The sequence below is a fragment of the Esox lucius genome, chromosome 11 (genome assembly GCF_011004845.1).
Source record: "Esox lucius isolate fEsoLuc1 chromosome 11, fEsoLuc1.pri, whole genome shotgun sequence".
Classification (NCBI taxonomy): domain Eukaryota; kingdom Metazoa; phylum Chordata; class Actinopteri; order Esociformes; family Esocidae; genus Esox; species Esox lucius.
This window is the reverse complement of record NC_047579.1, coordinates 53,800,033-53,816,821: the sequence shown is the minus strand read 5'-3', so window position 1 is coordinate 53,816,821 and position 16,789 is coordinate 53,800,033. Positions and strand designations below refer to the sequence as shown.

The 16,789-nt window shown below is 41.1% G+C and overlaps 1 protein-coding gene across 2 annotated transcripts in view; it reads left to right on the top strand.

The window, feature by feature from the left end:
• Nucleotides 1-16,789, top strand: part of rbfox1 (RNA binding fox-1 homolog 1) — a 402,884-nt gene that overhangs the window by 79,481 nt on the left and 306,614 nt on the right. For both annotated transcript variants that reach the window (XM_029123363.2, XM_029123366.2), the window contains exon 2: nucleotides 2,048-2,095. In XM_029123363.2, coding sequence (XP_028979196.1) covers nucleotides 2,048-2,095 — 48 coding nt within the window. The remainder of the gene's footprint in view (nucleotides 1-2,047; nucleotides 2,096-16,789) is intronic.

The window sequence follows — 16,789 nt, the reverse complement described above, 5'->3', positions numbered from 1 at the left end:
CACAACATTTTATATGCAATTGGACAACATGTAATTCTATCCTTAAATTTGAATGCATATTAATTAGGAAATATGGTTGGAAATGACAAAATATGACTTATTTTACAATATTACAATTACTTAAAATATTGTAATATTGAAATATTATTAAAAATATTTTACAAATGCTTGGGTATTTTTTTCTTTAGTTCGATTAGAGTTGATGCAACAGATAAGCGACTGAAACGCATTTGTCTATTAAATGTGACAGAGATCAGAAACAGGGTCCTATCGCAAAATTTGAGTTTGGCTTTTTATTGCATTTTATAAAGTTCCAGATTCAGAGATTTGTAATGGTATACAATACATACTTTTTGATAAGGTTATGGGAAAGATATGCTGATTTAAAAAATCTGCTCCACCTAGTTCTGAGAAAAAATACTTTTGAAAGATTTTCACCCTTGTTTACCCCCATTCAGCATAGCTCACACCCTCTTAGGCCTTAACCCCACACCTAGATATTTAAGTATTGAAATGGGGACACTCTGGCCTTGTGCTAAACTGGTCTGGTTGGTCTCTAATAAAAACATACTATATTAAACCAAATATAATAGCTACTTATCGAAATAAGTGACTTGCTCACTTTAGTGAAGACAATGTAAACGATAGTTGGGCATAATCACCACTCAAACACACCTAACTGTCTGCATTGATAATTCAGCTAGAATGCCACCATACAAGAAATGTTACAGTAATGTTTACTAAAGTATAGCTAATCATCATGCAAAGCTAGCTACCGAACGAAAAAGCTAGAAACCAGGATATGCTAGCTAGCTGGCCTGTCAACGTGGTTACCTAGCGACCTAACATTAACCGTAACGTCAGTATAGCTAGATAACTACCGTAGCAATACAAACGACTTTGACAACTTTCTGAAAAGAAGCTAAATTATCTTTAGCTAATTAGCAAACAGACTAACCCATATACATGTAGGTCTGTTGAATTTGTCAACGCTGTTTTCGCATAGTTCACACGCAATGTGTTCAATACTCCGGGAATCTGTGCATATTTCATTGCCTCTGTCATGGATGCCCTTTGTTTGAAAGTGTTATCTGTAGACAGTTATTTCATTCAAGACAAGCCAGCGTTTTCTTTTCTGCCATCTCTGCATTTGCTTTGAAATGCCAGAATTTTGTCAATTTCCTTCTAATACGCTGTTTGCACAGGACATTCCACTGATTCCATCACACGGTCAACTTCCTCTTTGACAACAACACTGTACATCTCAGTTCCTTCACCATCACTTTCATCAGAAGACTCTGCAGTCTGCAGTTCTAGTGTTCATTGCCTGTGCATAGGCCCAGACACATAGTTTAAACACATGCATCGTTTGTCTGTAGACAGGTGACATGAATAATCTAGAGAAAAACTAAGAGGAGCTTTTGGAAAAATACAATGTCCTATTCTCCAAATGAATAGGCTAAAAGTATGGCACATATTTGCGGGCCTGTCCTAGGAGTTCTGATGGAGTAAATTGTTTAATTCAAACACCAGTGTATAGGTCCAGACTCGTAGTTTAAGCACATGCATTGTTTATTTACAGGTGGAATAAAAAAATAAAAATAAAAAAACGAGAGGAGTTTTGGAAAAATACGTCATTTTTGCCTAGTGAATACGATATTATCAGGATTATTATTAACATGATATCAATCTTTCATTTTTTTAATATCACGGTTATCGTCGATACTGGTATATCGTGAAAACCTCTAATCATCACACAACAACACTCAGACCAACAATAACACACTAAGAACTACAACAACACACTCATGCAACAACAACAAGAATGTTCTGTCAGCATGAAAACTACTTTAACCTTAACTGTTTGACCGGCTTATTTTTGATTCCAACATGTCTCCTTGTTTCTTCCCTCTCCTCTCTCATTCTCTTTCCTTCTCTCTCATTCTCTTTCCTTCCCTCTCCTCTCTCATTCTCTTTCCTTCTCTCTGCTCTCCCTCTTGCCTTTCTCTCTTTTCATTCTGTTTTTCTCTCTCTGTCTCTCTACCAGGTTTCCAGTAGTGACAGTAGTAGCTTTGTAAATAAGGACGTCATCTCGGTGAGTAACATATGGATGTTCTACATTTCTTTCTCTTTAATCTCCTCTCCCTCGCTCCACTCATCCGCTGCTGTCTGCACTCATCCTCCCTCACTCCACTCATCCGCTGCTGTCTGCAAGGCAGCCAACCAAAGCCAGGAAGACTGGAAGCTTCAACACACACACCCACACATACACATACAGTCTCTCTCTCACCCATACACACACACACACATTGGCAAACACACAGATACGTCATCCCATCCCTGATACAAGATATACTCCTATCACAGAGTTATATTATCCAGTTTTGTTTGTGTGTGTGTTTTTGAGTGGTGTGTCTGTGTTGTGTTTGCTTGTTGTGATGGGATGATGGAGAATGTGAAGGGATGATGGAGGATATGTGAAGGGATGATGGAGGATATGTGAAGGGATGATGGAGGATATGTGAAGGGATGATGGAGGATATGTGAAGGAATTCTGGAGGATGTACAGATGTCGCTAGTTTAATTCCAGCGCTAAGGGGGCGGTCCACGGCGAGGCATGCTCATTATACCGCGGCAAGTTGCAGTGCTATGTAGCATGGACAAAAACATAAAATAAAATATAAGAATGGCCACCAGGAGGAATCTGTGAGAACGTTGACACCCGCCTGAAACATTTGTTGGATCAGATATTTCAAATGTTTAAACAAATATTCTTTATTTCTGTCTAGGCTATTGGTGTATTTCGTTATTAAAATTATTTGTATTTATATCAGTGATGAAGTTGCAGCTAGAAACATTTCGCTTTTAAATTCGTTCTAACCTGTTATTTAAGGAGAACATTGTGAACATTGTGTGTAAAACAAGTTTGAACTGTACCTCTGTAGTATCTTAAAATCAGACTCCAACTGCATTGGGGATTGGAATACATCAATGTGTCATCTGCATATGAATGGAGATTACAATATCTGACACCATCACCAATGTTGTTTATATAAAGAGAGAACAATAGTCTACCAACTGACTAGCCAGTTGAAGCTCATCTTGGGTGCAATGATGAAGTTCCGGCACCAACAGTGGAGGTCCATTGATTTAATGTTACATTAGTCTACATGCTACACTAGGAAACGTGTATATGTAGCTGTTGGCTATATTAGCCTCTGTTGTGGCGTAAGCAGGTTTTGTATCTGCTTGCACTGGACGTCCTCAGTGGCTCTGTAAACTATTCCGAAATAAACACCTTAACCCAGAAGCGTGAATTATCACCAGCTATAGCCATAGGTGAGAAAGTGGCGGTTTTGGAGAAAAACTGCGTTGGCCAACGTCTCCAAAAATAGGACTCTGGGCCCACATAGATTTTATTAACTGACTCTTGGCTACACAGCGATGAAATTCTGTCTCCACACTCATCTCCTCACAGTAAAATACATTGCTGCGTTGGCTCCTGTCCACCAGCAGATGGCGGTAAAACCCTACACAACAGGCTCCGGAAGAGTCCTGAGTGGAGGTGGCTCCAGCAAAGTTAGCAGGAGAATCATTCTCTTACATTCAATCATAAAGCGTTACCCATTTTCCTTGGTGTAATAGTGTTGATAGTGCTGGATGATATTCAGACTTAGGAAAATAAAAACATAAAGAAAGTTTACATGCAATTATATGTGAATGTATAGCGAGAAAATAACATGATGAGATGTGGATATTATTATTGTTGAATTCACCATATCACTTTAGATCAGCGAAAAAGTAAACAAAAAATAACAGCCGCGCTGTATTCTCATCCTGCTGAAAATATGTCTTCTGTTTGTCAATTGTCAGTTCCAACGATCGGTTCACTCCAGTGCGGCACCTCTCTGGTCTTGATAAGCAGCTGTTCTCAGACGTGGGTTAGGGTTAGCACAATGCTCGTGCTGAGCGGTATGCAGTGAATGTTAAACATTTTAAAGTCTAAATGACTATGACATGGTGGAGTACCACATGGTGTCCATGTCTCTTGTCATTTACCCAGAGTGAATACTATTTCAAAACATCTCTAGGTAATCAAGCCTTCTACCAGTTGGTACACTAGTCAGGACTGGATGGGGAACCTCTACCAGTTATAAGTAGTAGTTAGTTCTGTTCCACCAAGTGTGTTTCTGTGTGTGTCTATTTGTGTGTTTCTGTGTGTGTCTATTTGTGTGTTTCTGTGTGTGTCTATTTGTGTGTTTCTGTGTGTGTCTGTGTGTGTGTCTATGTGTGTGTGTTTCTGTGTGTGTCTATGTGTGTGTTTCTGTGTGTGTCTGAGTGTGTGTCTATGTGTGTGTGTCTATTTGTGTGTTCTGTGTGTGTCTATGTGTGTGTTTCTGTGTGTGTCTGTGTGTGTGTCTATGTGTGTGTGTTTCTGTGCATGTGTCTCTGAGTCTGTAGTGTTAAGAGGTTGTTGTCATGTTTATATACACAGCAGCCGGGGAGACGCTTTACTAATCAACCTCATTATTACTGTTATTATTATGAAGAACAGTGACTTCAAAGGAGGGAGAGAGAGAGAGGGAGCAGAAGGAGAGAGGGAAGGAGGGAAGGAGCAGAGGGAGAGAGGGAATGAGCAGAGGGGGAGAGTGAGGGAGCAGAGGGAGAGGCTTATTAATGACCTAAATTAGAGATACTGCTGTTTGAAGCACTGGCACAAACAGCACCCTATTTTCTATGCAACTACATTCCCCTGTGGCTAAAGGGGTGCTGGCTCAATATACAAAATGACGAAGAGGACAGGATGTGATTTGAGAGGCGATACTAAGTACAGAAAGGTCTGTTCTAGTACTTTCAGTCTGGATAGATGGTGGTTAGCAGCCCTGGGGTTAGCACAACCAAACTCATCATAAATACAACAGCCTCAGATCGCTGCGGTTCACCAAAATAAAATGTGTGTGTGTGGGATTGTCTCTCGGTGTGTGTGTTCTCTGACTTCAGAAAGAAGGACAGTCTTTGCAGTTCCTTCAGACCGGCTAAACCACTGTGAACTCTCCAACCAGACTGGAAACCCTGTCTGACAAACTGAGACAGTAACTGTCTGGACATGTCTCAGACTGCAGGGAAACACTGTTCTGGACTGGTCTCAGACTGCAGGGAAACACTGTTCTGGACTGGTCTCAGACTGCAGGGAAACTCTATTCTGGACTGGTCTCAGACTGCAGGGAAACCCCACTGTTCTGGACTGACCTCAGACTGCAGGGAAACTCTATTCTGGACTGGTCTCAGACTGCAGGGAAACCCCACTGTTCTGGACTGACCTCAGACTGCAGGGAAACTCACTGTTCTGGACTGACCTCAGACTGCAGGGAAACTGTTCTGGACTGACCTCAGACTGCAGGGAAACCCACTGTTCTGGACTGGTCTCAGACTGCAGGGAAACCCACTGTTCTGGACTGGTCTCAGAATGTAGGGAAACACTGTTCTGGACTGACCTCAGACTGCAGGGAAACACTGTTCTGGACTGACATCAGACTGCAGGGAAACACTGTTCTGGACTGACCTCAGACTGCAGGGAAACTCTGTTCTGGACTGACCTCAGACTGCAGGGAAACTCTGCTCTGGACTGGTCTCAGACTGCAGGGAAACACACTGTTCTGGACTAGTCTCAGACTGTGTATCAGAATGCTGTTGTTGACGAGGACATTCTCACTGCCACTCGTGAGATCAGCTAACAAAATTCAGCGTAGCACTTTGAGACCCTGATATCCATTACCCATTGTATTCTACATGAGTCAAATGCAATAGAGTCTATTGGCCAACCTGTGAATGGACCTGTACATTATAGGCATAACCAACGTAATCCAGACAGCAGGACATCTCACCAGCAGAGCTCATATGCACCTGTGTAAGGAGGTTAGTTACTAAGTAATGTGTTTGGCTGTAAACAGGATCCTTGTTGACCTTACAATAGGATCAGTTCACCGGGTTCTGGTGTTAACCGCGGGGTACTGCTAGCATTTAATTCACTGACATAAGTCACTTTGAGAAATCAGCCTCGGCCACAGCTTTTGTCCAGCAACTGTAATGACTGTGTGTTCAGAGGCCCATTGATTTAAATAACGTGTAAATCTGTCATACTGGTTGTAATTATAACAGGACTAAATAAAGTCACACTGGAGTTTCTGATAACATGATTAAATAATATCACACTGGTGGTAATGATAACAGGACTAAATAATGTCACACTGGAGTTCCTGATAACATGACTAAATAATGTCACACTGGAGTTACTGATAACAGGACTAAATAATGTCACACTGGAGTTACTGATAACAGGATTAAATAATATCACACTGGTTGTAATTATAACAGGACTAAATAAAGTCACACTGGTGGTAAAGATAACCGGACTAAATATTGTCACACTGGTGGTAATGATAACAGGACTAAATATTGTCACACTGGTGGTAATGATAACAGGACTAAATATTGTCACACTGGTGGTAATGATAACAGGACTAAATAATGTCACACTGGAGTTACTGATAACAGGACTAAATAATGTCACACTGGAGTTACTGATAACAGGATTAAATAATGTCACACTGGAGTTACTGATAAAAGGATTAACCATTGGTAGCCTATGGGGCTTTCGGCCGGATTTCACTAGTGGGACATTTTGGGTCCTAGATTCATTTCTGTAACAGATACAACCTATTATGATGTATCCTTTTAATAGCAACCCCTCTGGCTACAATAAAAACACATAAAAACAGACTTCTGGGTCACTATTTATAAAACTCATCTGTTTGAAAGGCAAAAAAAATTTTTCTGAAAACATTTCTGCCATTCAGCATCAAGATTTTTTTTTGAAAGCATTATGAGATTTTGTGTCAATGGTATTTCCTCATACTTTCATGCCTTTACTATCAAATTACACTGTAATTGGGTTGAAAATAATGAAATAATTATATAATAGAAGGTAAAAAATATAGGCACCCCCAAAAAATGTTGTTCTTCTACCTAGAAATAAAACATTATGAAATAAATAAGATTGAATGTAAAAACCCATGTAATAGGTGTAATGACTCAAAACGCACTAGATCGCTAGTTACGTTTGGACTTATATATTTTATAAACTCAGAAGAATTACCAACTTCTTCCCAAAAACTCAAGAACATCCCCCTACTATTTTGACTAAATATTAATTTTTATATCTTATACATAATACAAACGATGTATTATGGTTCAAAACATCATATATAGTGATGTACACGCTTGTAATATTTATTCTGATGTACAAATGAGCCTTTTCTAAGATGAATAGGCAATGTCGTTGCCTGGTGAAAAGTTCTCATAGCAACCCAAACTATACAACTATACAACCCATATTATACACGGAAAACCCCAATTATACACGGAACGCTTCAGGAAAGTGGCTACAAATAATATACCATTGGAATCGGACGATTATGGAGAATCTATTTTTCGAAATATTTATGCAAATTAGCACTGTCCGCGGGATCGCGGACCATGAAGGGAGGTGTTAACACCTCCTCCCTTCATCCCTCTCTTATTAACCCCTCCCTCCTTCATCCCTCTTGTCAACCCCTCCCTCCTTCATCCCTCTTATCGACTCCTCCTCCCTTAATCCCTTCCTTATCTCTTCCTCCATATTATAAGTAACACCAGCATGACAATATTTAGTCCTGTTATCATTACCACCAGTGTGATATTATTTAATAAGAGGGATGATGGGAGGAGGGGTTGATAAGAGAGGGATGAAGGGAGGAGGTGTTAATAAGAGGGATGAAGAGAGGAGTTAATAAGAGGGATGAAGGGAGGAGGGGTTAATAAGAGAGGGATGAAGGGAGGAGGTGTTAATAAGAGGGATGAAGGGAACAGGGGTTAATAAGAGAGGGATGAAGGGAGGTGGTGTTAATAAGAGGGATGAAGGGAGGAGGTGTTAATAAGAGGGATGAAGGGAGGATGGGTTGATAAGAGAGGGATGAAGGGAGGAGGTGTTAATTAGAGGGATGAAGGCAGGAGGTGTTAATAAGAGGGATGAAGGGAGGAGGTGTTAATAAGAGGGATGAAGGGAGGATGGGTTGATAAGAGAGGGATGAAGGGAGGAGGTGTTAATAAGAGGGATGAAGGCAAGAGGTGTTAATAAGAGGGATGAAGGGAGGATGGGTTGATAAGAGAGGGATGAAGGGAGGAGGTGTTAATAAGATGGATGAAGGGAGGAGGTGTTAATAAGAGGGATGAAGGGAGGAGGGGTTGATAAGAGAGGGATGAAGGGAGGAGGTGTTAATAAGAGGGATGAAGGGAGGATGGGTTGATAAGAGAGGGATGAAGGGAGGAGGTGTTAATAAGAGGGATGAAGGGAGGAGGTGTTAATAAGAGGGATGAAGGGAGGAGGGGTTGATAAGAGGAATGAAAGGAGGAGGGGTTGATAAGAGGAATGAAGGGAGGATGATAGAGAAGTGGTGAATTATAACATGTAGTGGTCCTGAAATCAATACGACCTTTACAACATAGAGCCCAAACTCAGGTTATACTGTTGAAATCAATACGACCTCTACAACATAGAGCCCAAATTCAGGTTATACTGTTGAAATCAATACGACCTCTACAACATAGAGCCCAAATTCAGGTTATACTGTTGAAATCAATACGACCTCTACAACAAAGAGCCCACACTCAGGTTATACTGTTGAAATCAATAGGACCTCTACAACATAGAGCCCAAACTCAGGTTATACTGTTGAAATCAATACGACCTCTACAACATAGAGCCCAAACTCAGATTATACTGTTGAAATCAATACGACCTCTACAACATAGAGCCCAAACTCAGGTTATACTGTTGAAATCAATATGACCTCTACAACATAGAGCCCAAACTCAGGTTATACTGTTGAAATCAATACGACCTCTACAACATAGAGCCCAAACTATGGTTATACTGTTGAAATGAAAATGACCTCTACAACATAGAGCCCAAACTCAGATTATACTGTTGAAATCAATACAACCTCTACAACATAGAGCCCAAACTCAGGTTATACTGTTGAAATCAATACGACCTCTACAACATAGAGCCCAAACTCAGGTTATAATGTTGAAATCAATACGACCTCTACAACATAGAGCCCAAACTCAGGTTATACTGTTGAAATCAATACAACCTCTACAACATAGAGCCCAAATTCAGATTATACTGTTGAAATCAATAGGACCTCTACAACATAGAGCCCAAACTCAGGTTATACTGTTGAAATCAATACGACCTCTACAACATAGAGCCCAAACTCAGGTTATAATGTTGAAATCAATACGACCTCTACAACATAGAGCCCAAACTCAGGTTATACTGTTGAAATCAATACGACCTCTACAACATAGAGCCCAAACTCAGGTTATAATGTTGAAATCAATACGACCTCTACAACATAGAGCCCAAACTCAGGTTATACTGTTGAAATCAATACAACCTCTACAGCAGGAGATTGGGTCCTAACGAAGACCACCGGGCTGCTGGTGTATGTGTGTGTGTGTGTGTATGTGTGTGTCTGTGTGTGAGTGTGTGTGTGTGTGTGTGTGTATGTGTGTGTGTGTGTCTGTGTGTGCGTTTCTGTGAGAGATAAGACCCTTTCTCCAATCAGTCCCAGTGGAATGAGGTAAGAGATGGAGAGATGATCAGGTTCTTGTACAATGCTCTTTTCCATCACCATCATCATGTGTGTGTGTGTGTGTGTGTGTGTGTATGAGTCTTTGTGTGTGTCTCCATTGCTTCATTTCATCTGGTCTTCTTGCCCTGCAGAGGCAGAAGACAAGGCCATCTGTGCTGCTTCATAACTGTGTGTGTGTGTGTGTGTGTGTGGGTGTGTGTGTGTCTTAGGCTGACGGATAATTGTAATGCATTCACTCTTGTCTCTGCATTCAGTCAGTGAAGAACCTGCCGCACTGAGCTGCTGTGTAGAATACGCCTGCTGTCTGCCTACTCACAGGTGTGTGTGTGTGTTTTTGTGTGTGTGTGTCTGTGTGGTTTAGTGTTTGAGTGGGTCAGTGGAGGTAAAAAAAAATCTGATTTGGGTTAGGTTTAGGGTTTAGATTGATTTGGGGGTTATGGTTAGGGAAAGACTGACATATGACATGTCACCATGTCTTGGTCATGTTTTAAGTGTGGTGTGATTTTTCTCCCAGCAGAGGGCAGGAGTTCCCTACAGTCACTGAGAGCACAGAAGAGGATCTTCGACTTAATTAGCTTTGCCCATTACTCAGCTCTAAGTCTGCTCTATGGGGAATGTCTCTTTCATTCTCTGTCCTTCTGTCTCCGCTGTCTCCCTCTCTCCCCCTCTGTCTCCCCCATCTCTCTCTGTTCTCATTCTGTCCCTCTCTATCTCTCTACCTCTCCACGCTATTCCTCTCTCTCTCTCAGTCTCCCACCTCTCCCTCTCTCCCTCTCTGTCCCTCTCTCATCACAGTATTGGCCACATCAGCAATTATGCTGAAACAGTGAATTGTTTTTTGGGTAACTCCTCCTCTTCCCTTCAATGCCCTTTCTTTCTACATTAAGTATAGCAGCTTATTCTCCCTGAAGTGGACTTGCTGCTGAGGCTAAAGTTGTTGCAGTACAAGAAGAGATTATTAACAGGATGTATTATTGAGGACACTAGCTCTGTTTCAAATCTAATTTCCTCTCTTAAGGGATAAAATAATAGCAAATCAAAAACAAAAATCCAAAAAATCACATTGTATGTTTTTTAAGTAATTAATTAGCATTTTATTTCATGACATAAGTATTTGATACATCTGAAAAGCAGAACTTAATATTTGGTACAGAAGTTTTTGTTTGCAATTACAGACATCATATGTTTCCTGTAGTTGTTGACCAGGTTTGCACACACTGCAGCAGGGATTTTGGCCCACTCCTCCACACAGACCTTCTCCAGATCCTTCAGGTTTCGGGGCTGTTGCTGGGCAATACAGACTTTCAGCTCCCTCCAAAGATTTTCTATTGGGTTCAGGTCTGGAGACTGGCTAGGCCACTCCAGGACCCTGAGATGCTTCTTATGGAGCTACTCCTTAGTTGTCCTGGCTGTGTGTTTCAGGTTGTTGTCATGCTGGAAGACCCAGCCACGACCCATCTTCAATGCTCTTACTGAGGGAAAGATGTTGTTGGCCAAGATCTCGCGATACATGGCCCCATCCATCCTCCCCTCAATACGGTGCAGTTGTCCTGTCCCATTTGCAGAAAAGCATCCCCAAAAATTATGTTTCCACCTCCATGCTTCACGGTTGGGATGGTGTTCTTGGGGTTGTACTCATCCTTCTTCTTCCTCCAAACACGGCGAGTGGAGTTTAGACCAAAAAGCTCTATTTTTGTCTCATCAGACCACATGAACTTCTCCCATTCCTCCTCGCGATCATCCAGATGGTCATTGGCAAACTTCAGACAGGCCTGGACATGCGCTGGCTTGAGCAGGGGGACCTTGCGTGCACTGCAGGAGTTTGATCCATGACAGCGTAGTGTGTTACTAATGGTTTTCTTTTAAAATGTGGTCCCAGCTCTCTTCAGGTCATTGACCAGGTCCTGTCATGCAGTTCTGGGCTAATCCCTCACCTTCCTCATGATCATTGATGCCCCACGAGGTGAGATCTTGCATGGAGCCCCAGACCAAGGGAGATTGACCGTCATCTTGAACTTCTTCCATTTTCTAATAATTGCGCCAACAGTTGTTGCCTTCTCACCAAGCTGCTTGCCTATTGTCCTGTAGCCCATCCCAGCCTTGTGTAGGTCTACAATTTTGTCTTTTATACAGGTAACAAGTTCAAACAGGTGCAGTTAATACAGGTAATGAGTGGAGAACAGGAGGGCTTCTTAACGAAAAACTAACATGTCAGTGAGAGCCGGAATTCTTACTGGTTGGTAGGTGATCAAATACTTATGTCATGCAATAAAATACTAATGAATTATTTAAAAATCATACAATGTGATTTTCTGGATTTTGGTTTTAGATTCTGTCACTCACAGTTGAAGAGTACCTATGATAAAAATTACAGACCTCTACATGCTTTGTAAGTAGGAAAACCTGCAAAATTGGCAGTGTATCAAATACTTGTTCTCCCCATTGTATATATATGCGCGTGTATGTATGTATATGTATGTGTGTATGTGTGTGTGTGTGTGTGTGTAATAAGTGTTTTTTCTTTTCTTTACATTTAAGTCATTTTCTGATCTACATTCATTTCATAAATTTTTATACTGGTCTTTGCTCGTTTCTTCCTCCCCCTCTTTTGATGCTGGCCAGTAGAATACATTAGAATATCTAAAAAAGTATTGATGATTCATAAAGACAGGGCATTGATCTCTGGACAGAATTCAGTTGGAGCTAGGGCTTTGACTAGGTTTGGACATGGACTGGGACTAGGACTGGAGCTAGGGCTTTGACTAGGTTTGGACATGGACTGGGACTAGGACTGGAGCTAGGGCTTTGACTAGGTTTGGACATGGACTGGGACTAGGACTGGAGCTAGGGCTTTGACTAGGTTTGGACATGGACTGGGACTAGGACTGGAGCTAGGGCTTTGACTAGGTTTGGACATGGACTGGGACTAGGACTGGAGCTAGGGCTTTGACTAGGTTTGGACATGGACTGGGACTAGGACTGGAGCTAGGGCTTTGACTAGGTTTGGACATGGACTGGGACTAGGGCTGGGGTTAGGGTTGGGACTATGGTTTGGATTAGGGCTGGGACGAGGGCTGGGAGTAGGACTGGGATTAGGGCTGCGACTTGGACTGTGTTTTGGCCTGGGGCTAAGACTGGGGCTAAGACTGGGATTAGGGTTGGACTTGGGGTGGGGGCTGACTGGATGCTTGATGTCTTTATTTTATCTAAAATGCTGTCTGAGGCAGTTTCTGGAGGAAGTACTGCCTTGGGATCCATGGGTTTAATTAACATTATGCCTATACAACATTTTATTTCAGCGTTATTTAACCAGGAAAGATTTTGCCATTGACGCAACGCCATAATAAAATGAACACAACGGAATCACTGATACAGTGAGACAGAGACAGTATACACAGTGAGACAGATAGATATTACTTTACATACAGTGAAATATATAGATAATACACTATACATAGTGAGGCAGATATATATGACTTTATATACAGTGAGAAATATGTAATATTATATACTGTTAGACAGATAGATATTGTCCCATTCTGTCTCTCCTCTTCCATGTTTGCACTTTCTCATTCTTTCTCTTAATTTCAAGTTTCTAGATTCAAGGTTTATTTGTCAAATGCACAGAACAACACAGCTTCATCCTGAACAATGAAATTCTTGTGACATGGTACCTGACAACTATGGAGTGAGAGTTAAGAAGAAGAATATATAAGAAAATTATAGTCAGACAAAAAAAAATGCATAAAGCAACAAGATACATAACACTAGCAAAAAAAAAGAGTACTGTAAACTATCAATCTGGTTAGTATTATTGAACATTATATATATGGCAAGTATGGCAATAATATACATAAAAGTGTAAACTAACATCACTTTTGAAAGAGTAGGATGGGGAGTATGGTAGAAGTATTGAGTATTATATATATATACATATGTGTGTAATATGCTTATGAGTGATACATGCAAAGGATTATTCTAATGCCCATTAAAAGATGATCATGGATCAGTGTTGCTGGTTGAATCATTGTGATCATGGATCAGTGTTGCTGGTTGAATCATTGTGATCATGGATCAGTGTTGCTAGTTGAATCAGTATGATCATGGATCAGTGTTGCTTGTTGAATCAGTATGATCATGGATCAGTGTTGCTTGTTGAATCAGTATGATCATGGATCAGTGTTCCTTGTTGAATCATTGTGATCATGGATCAGTGTTGCTGGTTGAATCAGTATGATCATGGATCAGTGTTGCTTGTTGAATCATTGTGATCATGGATCAGTGTTGCTGGTTGAATCAGTATGATCATGGATCAGTGTTGCTTGTTGAATCATTGTGATCATGGATCAGTGTTGCTGGTTGAATCAGTATGATCATGGATCAGTGTTGCTAGTTGAATCAGTATGATCATGGATCAGTGTTGCTGGTTGAATCAGTATGATCATGGATCAGTGTTGCTAGTTGAATCAGTATGATCATGGATCAGTGTTGCTAGTTGAATTAGTATGATCATGGATCAGTGTTGCTTGTTGAATCATTGTGATCATGGATCAGTGTTGCTGGTTGAATCAGTATGATCATGGATCAGTGTTGCTAGTTGAATCAGTATGATCATGGATCAGTGTTGCTTGTTGAATCAGTATGATCATGGATCAGTGTTGCTTGTTGAATCAGTATGATCATGGATCAGTGTTCCTTGTTGAATCATTGTGATCATGGATCAGTGTTGCTGGTTGAATCAGTATGATCATGGATCAGTGTTGCTTGTTGAATCATTGTGATCATGGATCAGTGTTGCTGGTTGAATCAGTATGATCATGGATCAGTGTTGCTTGTTGAATCATTGTGATCATGGATCAGTGTTGCTGGTTGAATCAGTATGATCATGGATCAGTGTTGCTGGTTGAATCAGTATGATCATGGATCAGTGTTGCTAGTTGAATCAGTATGATCATGGATCAGTGTTGCTAGTTGAATTAGTATGATCATGGATCAGTGTTGCTTGTTGAATCATTGTGATCATGGATCAGTGTTGCTGGTTGAATCAGTATGATCATGGATCAGTGTTGCTAGTTGAATCAGTATGATCATGGATCAGTGTTGCTAGTTGAATCAGTATGATCATGGATCAGTGTTGCTAGTTGAATTAGTATGATCATGGATCAGTGTTGCTTGTTGAATCATTGTGATCATGGATCATTGTTGCTGGTTGAATCAGTATGATCATGGATCAGTGTTGCTTGTTGAATCATTGTGATCATGGATCAGTGTTGCTGGTTGAATCAGTATGATCATGGATCAGTGTTGCTTGTTGAATCATTGTGATCATGGATCAGTGTTGCTGGTTGAATCAGTATGATCATGGATCAGTGTTGCTAGTTGAATCAGTATGATCATGGATCAGTGTTGCTGGTTGAATCAGTATGATCATGGATCAGTGTTGCTAGTTGAATCAGTATGATCATGGATCAGTGTTGCTAGTTGAATCAGTATGATCATGGATCAGTGTTGCTAGTTGAATCAGTATGATCATGGATCAGTGTTGCTGGTTGAATCAGTATGATCATGGATCAGTGTTGCTAGTTGAATCAGTATGATCATGGATCAGTGTTGCTAGTTAATTAGTATGATCATGGATCAGTGTTGCTTGTTGAATCATTGTGATCATGGATCAGTGTTGCTGGTTGAATCAGTATGATCATGGATCAGTGTTGCTAGTTGAATCAGGATGATCATGGATCAGTGTTGCTTGTTGAATCATTGTGATCATGGATCAGTGTTGCTGGTTGAATCAGTATGACGAAACTGGCTTTGCCTAGCATCTTTGTTTCCCTGTATAACGGTAAACAATTGTGCCCACAATTTTGATAGCTACATCTAAACGAGGTGAGAGAATAATTTGTGTTTTAACTGAATAGTTAACTATTTGAAACAAAGCAAACAAACGACTGGTAGCTTTAACGTGTGTTCCTCTCAATCTCCCTCCTTCTATAGAGGCATACACTAATAATTTGGGAGAACTAGAGCTGTTTCGCGCATGGTGCTCACAGGGAGAATGACACCACGAGCACAAACGCGGGAAGGATGTCTGCCTCTCATGCAGCTCGTCTGTGTAGAGCATGTTGGTCGCTCCAATTACTACGACAGTGAGATGTGTTTCTCAAATCGCATGCAGAACATTGCCTTATAAAAACACTGTACCCTGACAAATCATTTGTCGTTTGTTGAACAAACTGTTTTGATAATAGATTACTTTTTTCTTGACGCGGCGGGAAAGATTTTGACGCAACGCCACGGGAAAAATGACCGCAACGGAGTCACTGATACTGTGAGACAGATACACCTAAATGATTATTAGGAACACCTGTTCAATTTCTCATTAATGCAATTATCTAATCAACCAGTCACAGGGCAGTTGCTTCAATGCATTTAGGGGTGTGGTCCTGGTCAAGACAATCTCCTGAACTCCAAACTGAATGTCAGAATGGGAAAGAAAGGTGATTTAAGCAATTTTGAGCGTGGCATGGTTGTTGGTGCCAGACGGGCCGGTCTGAGTATTTCACATGCTGCTCAGTTACTGGGATTTTCACGCACAACCCTTTCTAGGGTTTACAAAGAATGGTGTGAAAAGGGAAAAACATCCAGTATGGGGCAGTCCTGTGGGCGAAAATGCCTTGTTGATGGTAGAGGTCAGAGGAGAATGGGCCGACTGATTCAAGCTGATAGAAGAGCAACTTTGACTGAAATAACCACTCGTTACAACTGAGGTATGCAGCAAAGCATTTGTGAAGCCACAACACGCAAAACCTTGAGGCGGATGGGCTACAACAGCAGAAGACCCCACCGGGTACCACTCATCTCCACTACAAATAGGAAAAAGAGACTACAATTTGCACAAGCTCACCAAAATTGGACAGTTGAAGACTGGAAGAATGTTGCCTGGTCTGATGAGTCTGGATTTCTGTTGAGACATTAAGATGGTAGAGTCCGAATTTGGCGTAAACAGAATGAGAACATGGATCCATCATGCCTTGTTACCACTGTGCAGGCTGCTGGTGGTGGTGTAATGGTGTGGGGATGTTTTCTTGGCA